This window comes from Vipera ursinii (assembly GCF_947247035.1).
Source record: "Vipera ursinii genome assembly, chromosome: 15".
Lineage (NCBI taxonomy): Eukaryota > Metazoa > Chordata > Lepidosauria > Squamata > Viperidae > Vipera > Vipera ursinii.
The window spans coordinates 585193-599497 of NC_139528.1; the positions used below are offsets into that span (position 1 = coordinate 585193).

Consider the following 14305-nt stretch of genomic DNA (forward strand, 5'->3'; position numbering starts at 1 on the left):
GCCCTTCCAGCTCCATTCTGATTGATGGACTGAAATCCCCCGCGGCGCAAAAGGGGGCAGACGCAGCCCCAGCGAATGAAGCCGCCCAGGAGGCAAAATGGAGCCTCCACGGGCAGCGGCAGCCTACCCGGCAAAGCCCTCCCCTCTTTCCCGGGGCGCCGAGCCAATCAGGGCAGCCGCCGCCCCCGTTAAAAGAGGGCCGGGCGCGGCGAGGGCGCCCCCGCCTCCATGGGCGCTCGCCTGGCTCCGGCCCCGATCCCCGCCTCGGCGCTCGACTTATCGCGCCTGGCCGCCCGGCTCGGCGCGGCCTCCCCCGCAGGCGCCGCAGTGGCCAGCCGAGCGCGTCGATCCGGGGCAGGCGGCGCCATGGCGGCAGCGGCGGGCTCGGCGGGCTCGGCTGCTGCGGCGGGGCTGGCGGGCGGGCGGGCGCCGCGGCGGACGGCGGGGAACCGTCTCTCGGGGCTGCTGGGGGCGGCGGAGGAGGAGGACGAGTTCTACCAGACCACCTACGGGGGCTTCACCGAGGTGGGCGGGGCCGCGCGGGATTGGCTGGGAGGGGGCGGGGGGCGGGGCTGCGAGCCCTCCCGGGACCCGCTTCCCCAAGCGGTCGCCCCCGGGCCGGGCCGGATTCCCGGAGCCATCCTCCCCTGCCCGGCGGCTTTCAGCTGCCTGCGGCGTCTCCCCTCTCGCTGCTGGGGAGATGCGGGACCACCAGACCCATCCCCGGCGGACGGGGAGCGGATGGGCCTGGTAGTCCCAGAAGGGTGGGACTCGGGAGGCTGAACTCCTTCGGCAGGAATCGGGCGACGATGAGTACAAGGGGGACCAGTCGGACAGCGAGGACGAGGTGGACTCCGACTTCGACATCGACGAGGGGGACGAGCCCGGCAGCGACCAGGACGACTCGCTGCCCAAGCGGAAGCGGAGGGTGGTCACCAAGGCCTACAAGGTGAGACCCTCCTGGGCAGCGCCAGAGCTGGACGGGACCCCGGAGGCCATCTAGTCCAACTGCCTGCTCAAGCAGGAGACCCTGACCTAGACCGGGGGTCTTCCAACTTGGCCCTTTTATGCCTTGTGGACTTCAACTCCCAGAATTCTTCAGCCAGGAAGTTTGAAGACCCCTGCTCTAGACCATTTCAGTCTCTTCTTAGAAAACTCTTTTAAAGCTTCTTTGCAGACTTCTTAAAAACTTTTTTAAAAAAACTTTAAAGAAACCCTGTTCTTCCAGGCCCCTAAAGACTTTTCACCCACTTAGTGACATGCCACTGAGTGAGTCTGAACCTTTTGTAGGAGCCCATCAAAAGCCTGAGGCTGAAGAAGCCCGAGGCCGCGGCCAGCAGCTCCCAGAAGACCAGAGAGGAACGATCGGCCCCCGCAGAACTGGAAGATGCAGTGGACAGTGAGTGTCCGTGGAGGGGTGGGTGGGTCAGACACTTCCTTGTCTCCCAAGCCTGGCCTGAAGCCCCCTTGCTCAGCCCCTCGGCTCCTCCTCCTCCTCCCTCCCCTCGGCAGGCCGGAAACACATGCGCCAGTCCACCACCGAGCACACTCGCCAGACGTTTCTGCGCCTCCAGGAGCGCCAGGTGCAGTCCAGGCGCAAGAAGGGGGGCGGCCCCAGCTACGACAGACCCCTGACCCAGGAAGAGCTCCTGAGGGAGGCCAAGATCACCGAGGAGCTCAACTTGCGCTCTCTGGGTAAGCCGGGGCAATTTGCTGGCAAAAGCAGATAGTCCACATTGAGGAAGGCAGAAGATTTTTTTTTCCTTTAAGGCAGTTCAGTGGCTCTCAATTACTGACCTGTTTTTGAGGGGTTCAATCTGTGTTCCCGTCATACTTAATGCAATGCGTTGGTCGGCATGATGAACGCTGTTGGTTTCTGGGACAAAGAGGTCAGAAATAGCCATTTTGAAAAGAGAAACGCCTCTGTTCTCACCTGTGTCCCTGGCTCAGTCTGTCTTTAAAAAGCAGGAAGGATTCCAGGATTTGGGGGCCTGAGGTTGCTGGGTGGGGGTCAAAGGTGGGAGCCCTGCTGCTGAGGCCTTCCCTGAGAGCTTGGCTCCCTCCGGCAGAGACCTACGAGCGCCTGGAGGCGGATAAGAAGAGGCAGGTGCAGAAGAAGCGGAAGTGCCCGGGCCCCACCATCCGCTACTACTCGGGGACGATGCCCCTCATCTCTGAGCTGGCGTACAAGGAGGAGAACGTGGACGTGGAGGGGTAAGCGCCCCTCCCTACACACACACACACACACACACACACACACACTTACGTCCGAGACCCCAGCCGGGCTGGGGCCTGAGACCTGATCTCCGCTTCTTTCTCCGGCTCTTAGGTTAGAGCAGGAGGGTCTTCAGGAGCCCCCCTCAGCCGCTGCGCCCGCCGCGAGATGCTCCCGCACCTTCATCACCTTCAGCGATGACGACACCTTTGAGCGCGTCTTCCCCCGAGCCCCGCCCCCCAGGCCGCCCGTCAAGGAGATCTGTCCCGTCACCCACAAGACCGCCATCTATCGGGACCCCGTCACCGACATCCCCTACTCCAACATCCGGTCCTTCAAGATCATCCGCGAGGCTTACAAGAAGTACATCACTGCCCACGGGCTGCCCAGCGCAGGCGCCTCCGCTGCCCTGGCGGCCGGCTCCCCCATGCCCGAGCCAGGCCTCCGGCCCACCCGGCAGAAGATCATCATCAAGCAGAGCGTGCCGGCCAGCTGAGCTCCCCACAGCCCCTCTGTTTCCGCCAAAGGGTCTCCTCGTCCCTCGCGGAACTGATTCTTTCCTAAAAGATCCCTTTATATATGTTTTTCCCCTCTCTGTTGTGACTCTTGGTTATTATTTATTTTCTGTGCTTTTGGGCCTCTTCTGGGTCTGTTGCAGAGGCTGCACTGAAAAGGGAGGGCTTGCCTTTTGGAGGGAGGCTGGATCAGGCCAGGGAAAGCTATAATCCCAACAATGGCTTCATTCTCATTTGCTAGTATCTTTTTTTTAAAAATAAAATAAAATGATAAATACATAGCTGGATCGGAAGTCCTTATTTTTAATCGAACTGAAACTCTTGAAGCTGGAACAGATCTCCTGGCCAGCATTCCTGGGCCGCCTCACTTTTAGGAATAACGCCATTGGCGAAAGAAAGAACGTTTTATTAGAAATATTGATGTCAGAACTCGATTAGCTGGATGGACAGCCTTATTCCTGCTGTTTCAACACGTCCTCGCTCACACGCCTGTGGGAAGCAGCCTGGTCAGAAAGTGTAGCCCTGTGCGTGGCTGCAAGATGCCACGCAGAACCTCCAAGGTCAGGGGCACTGTATCTGTGAAAACTACATGCAGACAGCGAGCGAGGGCTGTTCTGTCCCAGTCCTGCCTGCTGGAAGCCTCTCTTGGCCAATGGCGAAAGAAAGGTACTGATTTAGACAGGCTGGGGGCTGTTTTGATCCCCGGGGGGGGCCCTCTTCGGCTCTGAGCAAAAGCAGGGAGGTTTGGCGATCAGTGGAGACTCCAAGTGCAGGGGCACTTTGCCCCGTAGTTTAAATCCCTTGGGTGATTATCGCTCAGGTTTGCAGAGTGTCTGTTTGACCTCTATGGGAACGAGGGGTGGGAATTAAAGCACGCGTAGGTTTTTCTTAACCGCTTTACAACGATGGATGGATGGATGGAGAAAGAGGAAAAAAAGGAAGGGAAAAGGCAAGAAGGAAGAAGGGAGGAAGGAGAAAGAGGGAAGGGAGGCAGCCTCTCTCTCTCTCTCCTGGGCCGGCCGTTCCCACCGCGGCCGCTGGAGGAGGCGGGGGGGGCGCGGGCGGGGCGGCTGCGGCGTGATTGATAAGCGAGTCTGCAGGGCGATCCCGGCTCCGGCTCCCCCCCCGCCCTTCTGCCAGGCTAAAATAAAGCAAAGCGCCGGGCTCCCCCTCCCCTCGCCTGCCTCGCCATTGGCCGCCCGGCTGGGTGCACACCGGCGGGGGGGCGGCGGGGGGGCCAGGCAGAGGCTGCCGCCGAGCAAGGTAAGGCATCCGGAGCCCTCCCGGCGCTTCTCGCCCCTGGCCGCCGCTTCGGCTCACCTGGCCGGGGGGCGCCGGCTTCGGGCAGGCTGGCTCCTGCGGAGGGGGGGGGTCTACCTCCCTGCCCGGCGAGGGTCCGGCCAGACGGGGAGAGTCGGAGCGCCACCCGCTCGCCGAGGCTGCTCCCGGTGCGGATCCGGCACCGAGGCTCCCTTGCGAGTCGAGAAGTAAACAAGCTTCCTTTGATCTGGGCTTGGCGTTGGGCTACCTGGCCACACCCGTGATGGAGGGCGGGGGGGGGGAGCTACTCCAGGACAGGAGGGTCCTCTGGGGGCAAAGATTTGGGAAAAGCGGGGGGGGGGAGAGAATGACTCCTGGGGCTGGGTGAATTTAGCCTTGAACTGGTCTAGCCTCGGAGAGAAGAGTTCTGGGCTCCAGAGGGGAGTTAATAGGGGGGGGGGATAGACCTCAGGGGGCAAAACGGGTCTGCAAAGAGATCTGCTCTTGGGAGCAAGAGTGCCTCTGAGCTTAGAGTCGCTTTCGGCTCCAGAACAAGGGGGCTTTCCTGCACAAAAGAAGCCATCTCACCACCACCACCACAAGAAACGGGTGTTTCTCTTGAGAATAAACTAAAAGCATCGAAAGATGTTGAATTTCTCCTAAAAATGCTCACCCGTAAAATAAACATCCATCTTCCTCCAGATTTAGTCTTCCACAAATCTGAAATGTCCGGCATCCCTCATACTGGACACATGCAGGGTTTCCTCCCCCAAGAGTTGGACGGGGTGTGTGCGTTTGTGTGCAAAATATTTTTGGCAACTTTCTCGCAAAGTTGTAGATGGAGCAAAGCAGAAACCACAGACAGGAAGCTTAAGTGAAAGGTATCCCCTTGGTGATCTCCCCCTCCCCATTGCCAGAGAAAAGTGGGATGAGTCCCACCACACCGGCTTCTTGCAGGTCACCAGCGGCCAAAGCAGAAGTTCAACCCTCCGGCTCAAATTTCTACCTGCTGGCCACTGCAAAATGTGAAGGAAAGGGAGGAGGGGAGGGCCTGAACTGGACATCTGCTAAACTCTTTTCTCCAGGGGCAAAGCCGCTCTTTTAGTTGAGAGTTGGTTGGGTGGCTGAGTGGGTGGGTGGTTTTTTTCCTCCTGGCATTTTCCCAAACGTTGCGTAGGCTCCACTCTTTGGGGTCAACTGAATATTGATCCCTGAATTGCGACAGACTGACCAGCAACCAGCCGACACACAGTGAAGTGGTTTGTGACCTCACAACTCGGGAGAGGGAGTTGGAAAAGTCTTGCGGGTGCCTAAAATGGTGGGGAGGGGGCAGTCCAGTTGAGGCTCGTCCCCTCTGCTCAGCGGCCACCTCAGATCTGACTACAGCACCCGGGAAAAACGGTGTACAGCAGAGACTTCCTTCTGACAGCTTAGATTTCCATGTGCAGGGAGCTTTGGCTACCATCACTGCCCACCCTGCATTTCTCAAGACTTAAAAGGAGGCCCTGGGGGGAACTGGATCCCCGGCTGCAAGGCGGGTGGCAGCAGAGTCAGCTGGCCCCGTAGCTCAGTCAACACTCTGCTCCTTCCTCCCCGCCATCGGCAGCTGGCCAGCCCAAAAGGCCAAGACCGTTTCCAGCCACCTCAGTGGCTGAGAAAACTCTGGAGGCTGCTTCTTCGCCTTGATTCCTTGGCCCAGATCCTTCAAACAAGTGGGGAATCTGCAAAGGACGGCATGAAAAGGCCCCAATGCCAGGTTCATCAAGCCATTCCCCCAAATTCCAGGAAACACTTGTGCAGAGTTTAGGATGATAGAGCATTCCGACAATAATGAGGCAGGGAGTTCCACTGATCCATCCACTAATAGGGCCCCCCATTGCTCCGTAAGCAAGTTTGCCGCCAGTTCTTTGGGCTTCCTGTAAACTGTAGCTCTTCGTGGGCCTGGGTGGGTTTTTCTCGCAGGGGAGACCCTCCGCCACCAGCCTCTTGGCCACACTCGCCATGACGACTTCCTACCGACAAGAGCTGGAGAAATACCGAGATATCGATGAAGACAAGCTGCTCAAGGAACTCTCCCCGGAGGAGCTGAATCAGCTGGACCTGGAGCTGCAGGAAATGGATCCAGAAGTGAGATCAGGGGCTGGGGAGGAGGACTCTCGCAAGCTCTGGATTCCGTTCTAAAACTCCCGAAATCAGAGGATTCGAGACAGGAGCCTCTTCCGCTGGGCGAGTGGAGAGTGGGCAGGGCTGCCCTTTTAAATAGCCAAATTGTGCCATCTTCAGTTTTTGGGGAGAGCAAGAAAGTTGTCACTTCTCTAGTTGTAACTTGCCCTATGGTAAGATGGGTGACCAACTTTATAAATAAATAAAATAAATGCGTCCATTCATATTGCTAAGCACATTGTGCTTTAGATTGTAAGCCGCCCTGAGTCTTCGGAGAAGGGCGGGATATAAATGGGATTAAAATAATAATAATTAAAAAAATTCCACACATTTTTAGGGCTGCCCAGCTCTCAGCCAGCCTGAAAGATTAACAATCCCTAACATAAAACCCATCACTCTGCCCCCCTCCAGGTGATCCTGCCCCCCCCCTTTGAGCCTGTTGGGTCCCGTTTAGACTCCTGTGCCAAGGCCCACTGGTGTGCCCCCCCCGAGGTGCCCAGTGCTCCACCAGTGGGGTTTTTCACCAGGCCCGGAAGAAGATTTTGCTATCGCCGTCCCTGCACCCCAATTTCTGCTCCTCTTCCTAGAACATGATGCTCCCGGCCGGGCTCCGGCAACGGGACCAGACGAAGAAAGACCCCACGGGGCCGCTGGACCGCGATGCCCTGATGCAGCACCTGGAGAAGCAGGCGATGGAGGTGAAGGAACGGGAAGACCTGGTGCCCTTCACGGGGGAGAAGAAAGGTAAGGGCCGGGCTGCCCACCTGGGCTCCACTGTCCATGCCAGCAGCGCTCGGAGGAAGCCTGGGGTCCCTCCGTCCCTCCCCAGGGGGAGAAGGGGGGAGTCACCACCAAGGAGAAGGGCGGTATATAAATCAAATAAAACTAAACTAAACTAAACCAGAGCAGAGAAACCGAGGGGAAGTTTTTCTCCATCTGCTTTGCCATCCGTGCCTCTATTATGTCTGGAGTCCAGCCCTTGGACCCAAACTTAAGATTTTCCTGAAAATCCCCCCTATTCTTTTCGGGGGGGGGGACTTCCCTAGATTCCTTGTTTACCAATAAAGGAGAATATTTGTAGCTAAAGGTTGAAATGAGGGGTCGTTGGCGTTCTCTGAGCTTGGTTGTTTTCTTGGAGACGTTTCATGACCCAACTAGATAACACGATCAGTGCTTGTGAGGTTTGCTGCAAAAGCTCCTCCTAGCACTGATGATGTTTCCTAGTTGGGTCATGAAACGTCTGCAGGAAAACCACCCAGCTCAGAGAGCAGCGAGGGCCCCTCGTTCATTGTTTAAAAAGAAAATTAGTTCCTGACCAAATCATGCCATTCTCAGACTGACACCTTGATGCGAGTCACTGAAATACTAAACATTTTTCTTTCCTGCTCAACAAGGACTTTTGTTTCAAGCAGATCGGACGGGATCCGGGCTGGTGTCCCCACATTTAAGCCAAAGGCACCTCTTCCTTCCTTCCGTAACTGAATCGTCCAACGTCTGGCTACTATTCATAAATCTGGAACTTCCTCTCTGTCTCCAAATTGCCGTTTCAGGGACATGAGAGGGGGATCGATTCCAGACAGCGGATTGCCACCGAATCACTGGGAATCCCTACAGTGTTAATGTTCAACAGAGGGGGAAATGAGGGGGTAATGTTGCAGAGCTGATAGATGGGAAGGAAGGAAGGAAGGAAGGAGGAAGGGACATCTGACTTCAATTTATTTGCACCCACATTTCCGTTCTTCACCCTTTTCCGTCTCTCCCTCCGCAGGGAAGCCTTTCATTCCTAAAATTCCCAAGAAAGAAATCGTCAAAGAAGAGGATGTGATTTTGGAGCCGGAACTGGAAGAAGCTTTGGCCAATGCCACCGACGCAGAGATGTGCGACATCGCAGGTAAAAAGGGCCCACAGACGCCAAAGAGCGACCTGCACCCAAGGTCCAGGGGAGCTTCCCCAGCCAGGGGCAGTTGGCTGTGAACTGCTCTTTGCTGCCGCTGTTGTGGGCAGGGTCCAGTCCCACTTCGGATCAATGCACAGAAAAAAAAAAGCTTTGATTTTGGGGGTAGCTCCTTCGTAGATCCCGCAGGATAGAAATCCCTCTGCATTTTGCAGTGAAGAGGCCCGGCCCGGCCCAGAGAAACAGGAGGGCGGGGGGGGGGCGTCAGCAGCCTGCCCCACATCCCCGCTCAGCGAGGAAGTCTCTCCCTCTGCAGGTGTAACCCGATAGGGCGGCCGCGTCTCTGATTTTAGCCCCTGCCTGGCACTCTGCCAGCTCCTCTCTCGGTCGCTTGTTCCACTTTAGAATCGTGCCTGATTTTGCAGCAAGCCTGGTTATTTTTGAACCCGGATTCATCTGGGCTTGTTTTCCTTCTCCTTCCTTGCAGCCATCCTGGGCATGTACACACTGATGAGCAACAAGCAATATTACGATGCCATCTGCAGCGGCACCATCTCCAACACAGAAGGCATCAACAGTGAGAGGCTTGGTTTGGGCTTCAGGGAAGAGAAAGGCTTAGGAGAGGAGGCTCTTTCCTGTCAAGTTTCTAGCCCTCATGAGAGCCATGCCTTCCCCTGCCTTGGCTGCGGGAGAGACAGAATCAGGGAAGTCACCTTGGCTGGTGGAAAATTAGGGTTTTCCTATCATGTTGTTACAGGGGACATTTAACAGTTTGGGCAGGTAGAGAGAACTCGATTCCCTGACTAAGCATGGCTCCAAGGAGACCACCCATTTGTCTCGATTCAAAAGATCCCCCTTCCCAATTTGACCAAATAGATCCCCCTACTCAGTTTTCCAGCCCAGAACACCCCCCCACACACATTCCGTCTGGGGTCAAGTGACTGTCTTGCTTGGCCAAACACTGTCTCGTCCACTACACAGCTCATCATCCCCTGCTCCCCTCAAAAGCCAAGGGGAGGACCACCCTGGGGGGCAGAGGAGGGTGGTCTTCAGGCCAGGAGCCTGGGCCAAATATTAGGACTTGAGGGTGAGGTCAAGAAGTGAGAAGAGGGTCACCCAGCCCCCTTTCTCCCCCCCCACCTCCACTCCTCTTCTGCGCAGGTGTCGTCCAGCCGGACAAATACAAGCCTGTCCCGGACGAGCCCCCCAATCCCACCAACGCCGAAGAAACCCTGGCGAAAATCCGAAGCAACGACAGAGGTCTGGAAGAGGTGAACCTGAATAACATCAAGGTCAGTGTCCAATCGCAATGGGACCCCGCGGTGAATTGGCATAAAAGGAAAGAGCAATGGGGAGGGCAAAGGAAAGCATGACCGCCCAAGGTGTCCCCTCTACAGAAGTGGACCCCCCCCTCTTCTCTCGGGCAGGACATCCCCATCCAGACACTGAGGGAGATCTGCGAAGCCATGAAAACAAACACGCAGGTGAAGAAGCTCAGCTTGGTGGCCACCAGAAGCAACGATCCAGTGGCCCAGGTAAGCACCCAAGATCTTCTCCCGGGGACCGGCACCCCGAAGCCGTGGAGTTTGGCTCCCCGTGGGGGCCGATCCCCCAGCGATGCTCTCCTTCGACCCCTTTTTCTAGGCGGTGGCCGAGATGCTAAAGGAGAACAAAACTCTTCAGAGCCTCAATATTGAGTCCAACTTCATCACCAGCGTGGGGATGATGGAAGTCATCAAAGCCATGAAGGAAAACGGCACCTTGTCCGAACTGAAGGTGGACAACCAGGTGAGGGGTCTTCAACTTTAAGCGGGTGGACTACAACTCCCAGAATTCTGAGAGTTGAAGTCCACCCAGCTTAAAGTTGACACTGTGCAGAAGTCAGATGCCATCAAGTCAGACTTTGGGGTCCTGCATTCCCCCAAATGGGGAACAATTACATTTTAGACACCACCACCCCCTGCAAGTTTCCACTTGACACTACTTCTCCCCTCCCCGCAGCGCCAGCGGCTGGGCGACTCGGTGGAGATGGAGATGGCCGCCATGCTGGAGAACTGCCCCTCCCTCACCCGGTTCGGGTACCACTTCACACAGCAGGGCCCGAGGGCCCGGGCCTCCATCGCCATCACCAGGAACAACGAACTGCGTAGGTTGGCCAAGAGTGGGGAAAAGAGAGAGAGAGAAGGAACAATGGGGTGCAAGAAAGAGGGAAGGGAAGGGAAGGGGAGAGGGATGAGCTAGATCAGTGGGGGGAGGGATTTTTGCCCAGCCACCTTGCTTTCAACTTTTTTTTCTTTTTGACAGGACGCAAACAGAAAAAGACATAAAACGAAGGGCACAACCCATATTTCCTGCAGCTCCAGCATCTCCCCTTGGCTATCCCGCCAAAGCAGCCCAACAGCCATTTTGGGACCCATGTGCCCAACTCAGGTTTCTTCCTCCCTTCACCTCCGAGGACCCCCCCCATCTCTCAAATACCTCTGTAAATAAAGCGATCTGAACGATGCTACCCCCTTTCCCCCCTCAGTGCCTTTCTTTCCTTAACCGAAGGGGCCTGGGTCTTTCGACCGGAGGGAGGGAGGGGCTTCATTTGGAACTGGCTTGGTTCTCCAGTCCTCAGCAAAGGCCGCTGAGATCCTTCTGAGATGAAAAAAAATGGGATTATTGAACATTTAAGCATCATCGGATTTCTTTGCTGGGGTCAAGAAATGGCTCCAAGATTTGGGGAGGGTGAGAGCTGTCAAGGCAACGGCTAACAACATGGGGTGAGGGGAGAGAAATAAAAAGCAGGGGTGGGGGAGGAGGACAGACAGACCCAGAACAGGAGCAAATGGCCTTGCTTTTCCTCTCTGCCGGCTGGGCTTCTGATGGCCCAGGGCTGCCATCCCCGCCTGAAACCAGAGAAGACCCGGGCTGGCCGCTGGCCGAAGAAGCTGCCACACAGGAGAATTATCCCAAGCAGGTGCCGGGTGCTACCCCCACCCTGTCCTTGAGACACGGCAGGCGAAATGGGAGAACCCCAGGGTCGGGTTGCACAAAATCCTGGAATGGTTCCTGGAGGAGGAGGAGGAGGAGGAGGAAGGGGGAGGAGGTCCCAGGTCTCTGAAATTCCCAAGGACGGTGCAAATCCTTGCCTGCAGGGAGCGTGCGAGGAACAGCTTTTACAATAAGTAAAGAAGATTACAAAGAAATTGCTTTTAAAATTGCTCTATCCACAGGGTCATTCAGGCACCAGATTACGAACTGTGAGTAGGAAAACGAATGGGAATTTTAACAACATTAACCTGGCACCAAGTTTCCAAATTCTCAGATCTAAATTCTCTCGGACAATCAATCTAAACGAGTTTGGTCCTTTTTAGTTTCCAAAATAGAAAATCCGATCCGTGTCTTGGTGGTTCTGAATGCAGCGCGCGACGTAAATAGAAGCAGCGGCCGAGCTCCCGAGGCGAAGCCCAGCTCTTCATCCGTCTGTCTGAAGAGCAGCAGTTCCCCTCAATTCTATTTTTAATTTACTTTAAAGATGTCTTAATGGCTTTTTTCTCCAGCCGCTGCCTTGCTCAGAAACTGCTTGGAAACCTCCCAACGAATGCATTGTCAGAAATGCACCAATGGAAACCAAAGGCAAACTGCAACCAGAGAGGAATAAAAGTGAATAAAACCGCGCTACTAAAAGCCAAGAAACGAAGGTGGAAAAACAACGCCTTAAATGCACGAAGGTCACAATGTCCAGGCCCAAAGTGTCTCATGCGTTTTCTGAGAGTTGTGCCATTTAATTCCTGATTTCCGGGTGTCCCTCGCACGCTTCCAAGGCACAGCCGGTGGGGGGGGTTCCATCCGCCATCAGGACGGGGGCAGCATCGGGGGCTCCTCCTCGTCTGAATCAAACTCCACGTTCTCATCTTTGACCCATTTGCCCGACCCATCCTGAATCCACCCCGAACTGCAAGACAGGAAGGAAATTGCGCTGAGGAAGGAAACTCCAGAAGAGCCCATAATCCTCGCCGGATCTTCCCCGGAGTTACCTTTTCAGCTTCAGGTAGTGCTCCAAGGCGCGCTGCTTCTCCGGATCGTTGGGCTCGGGTGATTTCCATGCGGTGCGCCCCTTTCCTTGACGGACACGCTTCCTCTCTCGAGTCTCTGTGAGAAAGAACAGCCATAAAAATGGCAAAGGTGGACAGCAAAGGTGTGTGGTTGTGCAGATGCAACCAGCCGGGGTTGGTTGGTTTGTTTATTACAAAATGTATGTGCTGCCCATCTCATATCCAACGATTCTGGATGGCTGTAAGGCAATAAGCCACGGTTATGCCAGGTTTCACGCACAAATGCTTCTTGGACCTAAACAAGATTCATGTCCCACGTTCCCTTTTCCTGGCTAACTCTGATCCTTTCCCAGCTCGGTTGCCTCTTGGCGTTTACGTTCCCTGCGAGGTGGACCGCCCATCTCTGCGCATTTTGTGCCTGGACTTACTGTCGCAAGTTCTCGAAACGGCTTCTGACCTGTTGTTGAGAGTCTGCAGCCGGAGGAATGGAGGGTGGGGCCGGCTTCCTCTTCAACCTGCTGTTCTTCGTCCACCGAATCAGAACTTGGGGGTTTGGGCATCCTGGTGGTCTCGGCTGCTCTGAAGCCGGCACTCGCCCCCGAAGTGCTGGCACCGGCCTGATTCCTGCACCAGGTCAGAAACGGCAGAGATCCAGCCTTTAATATTAACTGACCTTCCTGGCAAGATGAAAGCAGAGAAACAGCAGTCGGCCTTCTCCAGATGTGGGTCTCGGCTCTCACCTTTTGGGGCGGCAGCAACTGCTGTAGGGCATGGTTTTCAGCAAGGCATTCTGGGTGATCCTCCGCGTTTGGGCCAGCAAAGGGGCTGGTCCCTGAGCCACCTAAAAGGCAAAGCCAGAATCTGCTGGGTTTTTAACCTGCCAAATACCCAGCAGTGATTCTAATGCATTTATTTCAGAATAAGGGCTTCTTCTTTTTTCAAGAAATGAGGGAAAGAGCAGCGGGGCTGTCTGGCCAGGATCAGAACGCAGCTCGGATCTACCTGGGTGCCACTTTCTTCGGCGTCCAGGTACGCCTGGTGCCGGCGCTTCTGAACCTCGTTCTCGAGAGAACGCTTCTTCCCGTAAAACTTCTGCAAACCTGTGAACGGGGAGGGTCAAACAAGAGTTCGGCAGCCGGTCTTTTAAGCCATCTGGGGGGAAGCAGAATCAGTCTTCCCCATCTGTAAAATGGGACTAAACTCTCTGCAGTTTGTAAAGGTGTGCTAACAGATTTGGCAGAGAGCCCCACCGAGTTCAGACTTAGGGTTAAGTCTTTACCCCGATGCTGAGTGTGATACCAAAATTAGCTGAAGCCCCGAGCCTGGGAGGATCCTGGCAGACTTACTGGCTAAGTGTTTCTTTCCAGAACGATGCACTGTGAGCATGTCCAGAGTGTCAAAAACTGGCCTTTGGAAGCAGACGGTGCAGGAATACCTAGAAAAGGGAGGGAGCAAAGTGGGGCCGGGCTGTGGGGACAATCTTTGTGCGCGTGCACACACACACACCCCATATCTTGCGCACAGAGCCGCCTTAGGATCCGCACCCATAGCCCAGCCAGCCAGCCAGCCAGCCCTCACCTGCCATCACGCAGCAGCAAGGCTTCGTCCGTGGGGATGTAATTGGCCAGAAGCTCCGCCACCCTCCGTTTCTGCACAGGGAGCAAAGAAGGCGGAAACGGGGGGGGGAGATGCTTGGGGAATCACGGGACAGAGAGACCCCCCGAAAGTGCTCCTGGGCATCTTTACAACAACCCCGCGAGGGAGAGCCGGTGGCTGTTGTCCTGCTCCGGGGAGGGAGAAGGGGGTGAAAGGAAGAGGGCGCCCCCCCCCGAATAGTGGCCTTCCTGAGTGCTGGACTGCAATCCCCATCTTCTGGCTGTAGGTCTGCACTCTGCACATGCTCCGGCCCGGGCTTTAAAGAGCACGTGCAGAGAGCCGCGAGCAAAGGACGGGGGACCACCCGCCGACGACCCCTTCCTCACCTGGAGCACCTGGAGCTGGCTGGGGTCGTCGCCCTCCCGCTTGAAGGACATGCTGCCCCCGCCGCCGCCTGGGAGAGGAACGGGCTCTCTTCCCGCTGGGACTTCCCAGCCCCGACTACATTTCCCAGCAGGCCGCGGGCCGCCCGAGCCCTTCCCCGCTCCGCCAATCAGGGCGCGATTCCTGGCAGACCGGCAGGGGGAGCCTTTCTCGACTTGCAAGCGAAGGACTCCATTTC

The 14305-nt window shown here is 56.1% G+C and overlaps 3 protein-coding genes across 4 annotated transcripts; 2 read left to right on the plus strand and 1 right to left on the minus strand.

The window, feature by feature from the left end:
• Positions 1–201: 201 nt before the first annotated feature.
• Positions 202–3009, plus strand: VPS72 (vacuolar protein sorting 72 homolog). The gene is made up of 6 exons (XM_083374765.1): positions 202–525; positions 797–949; positions 1291–1399; positions 1513–1695; positions 2070–2214; positions 2330–3009. The coding sequence occupies exons 1-6, from the start codon at positions 229–231 to the stop codon at positions 2709–2711; spliced, it is 1269 nt and encodes a 422-aa protein (XP_083230891.1). The 5' UTR covers positions 202–228; the 3' UTR covers positions 2712–3009.
• An 841-nt stretch (positions 3010–3850) lies between these two features.
• On the plus strand, positions 3851–10556 carry TMOD4 (tropomodulin 4). Of its 2 annotated transcripts, none has more exons than XM_083374400.1 (10): positions 3851–3993; positions 5953–6117; positions 6741–6897; positions 7922–8044; positions 8535–8624; positions 9209–9339; positions 9475–9582; positions 9692–9835; positions 10049–10193; positions 10352–10556. In XM_083374400.1, the coding sequence occupies exons 2-10, from the start codon at positions 5992–5994 to the stop codon at positions 10372–10374; spliced, it is 1047 nt and encodes a 348-aa protein (XP_083230526.1). In that variant the 5' UTR covers positions 3851–3993; positions 5953–5991; the 3' UTR covers positions 10375–10556. The 2 variants fall into 2 exon arrangements, with proteins under 2 accessions (XP_083230526.1, XP_083230527.1); XM_083374401.1 differs by lacking the exon at positions 3851–3993 and adding an exon at positions 4004–4217.
• A 1128-nt stretch (positions 10557–11684) lies between these two features.
• LOC310647098 (sodium channel modifier 1-like) lies at positions 11685–14213 on the minus strand. The gene is made up of 8 exons (XM_083374069.1): positions 14070–14213; positions 13666–13736; positions 13434–13522; positions 13090–13187; positions 12828–12928; positions 12545–12711; positions 12070–12184; positions 11685–11987 (listed from the first exon to the last, which is right to left on the minus strand). Exons 1-8 carry the CDS (start codon positions 14118–14120, stop codon positions 11888–11890), a joined length of 792 nt encoding a protein of 263 aa, XP_083230195.1. The 5' UTR covers positions 14121–14213; the 3' UTR covers positions 11685–11887.
• Between the last annotated feature and the right edge of the window lie 92 nt (positions 14214–14305).

Bases quoted from the DNA above. Each gene is read 5' to 3' on its own strand.
- VPS72 (XM_083374765.1), top strand. From the start codon at position 229: ATGGGCGCTCGCCTGGCTCCGGCCCCGATCCCCGCCTCGGCGCTCGAC. The intron at 526-796 runs GTGGGCGGGGCC...CTCCTTCGGCAG, and splicing joins CCTACGGGGGCTTCACCGAG to GAATCGGGCGACGATGAGTA. The intron at 1,400-1,512 runs GTGAGTGTCCGT...TCCCCTCGGCAG, and splicing joins ACTGGAAGATGCAGTGGACA to GCCGGAAACACATGCGCCAG.
- TMOD4 (XM_083374400.1), top strand. From the start codon at position 5,992: ATGACGACTTCCTACCGACAAGAGCTGGAGAAATACCGAGATATCGAT. The intron at 6,898-7,921 runs GTAAGGGCCGGG...CTCCCTCCGCAG, and splicing joins CTTCACGGGGGAGAAGAAAG to GGAAGCCTTTCATTCCTAAA. The intron at 8,625-9,208 runs GTGAGAGGCTTG...TCTTCTGCGCAG, and splicing joins CAACACAGAAGGCATCAACA to GTGTCGTCCAGCCGGACAAA.
- LOC310647098 (XM_083374069.1), bottom strand. From the start codon at position 14,120: ATGTCCTTCAAGCGGGAGGGCGACGACCCCAGCCAGCTCCAGGTGCTC. The intron at 13,737-14,069 runs GTGAGGAAGGGG...CTCCCTGTGCAG, and splicing joins GCCAGCTCCAGGTGCTCCAG to AAACGGAGGGTGGCGGAGCT. The intron at 11,988-12,069 runs GTAACTCCGGGG...CCTGTCTTGCAG, and splicing joins CACTACCTGAAGCTGAAAAG to TTCGGGGTGGATTCAGGATG.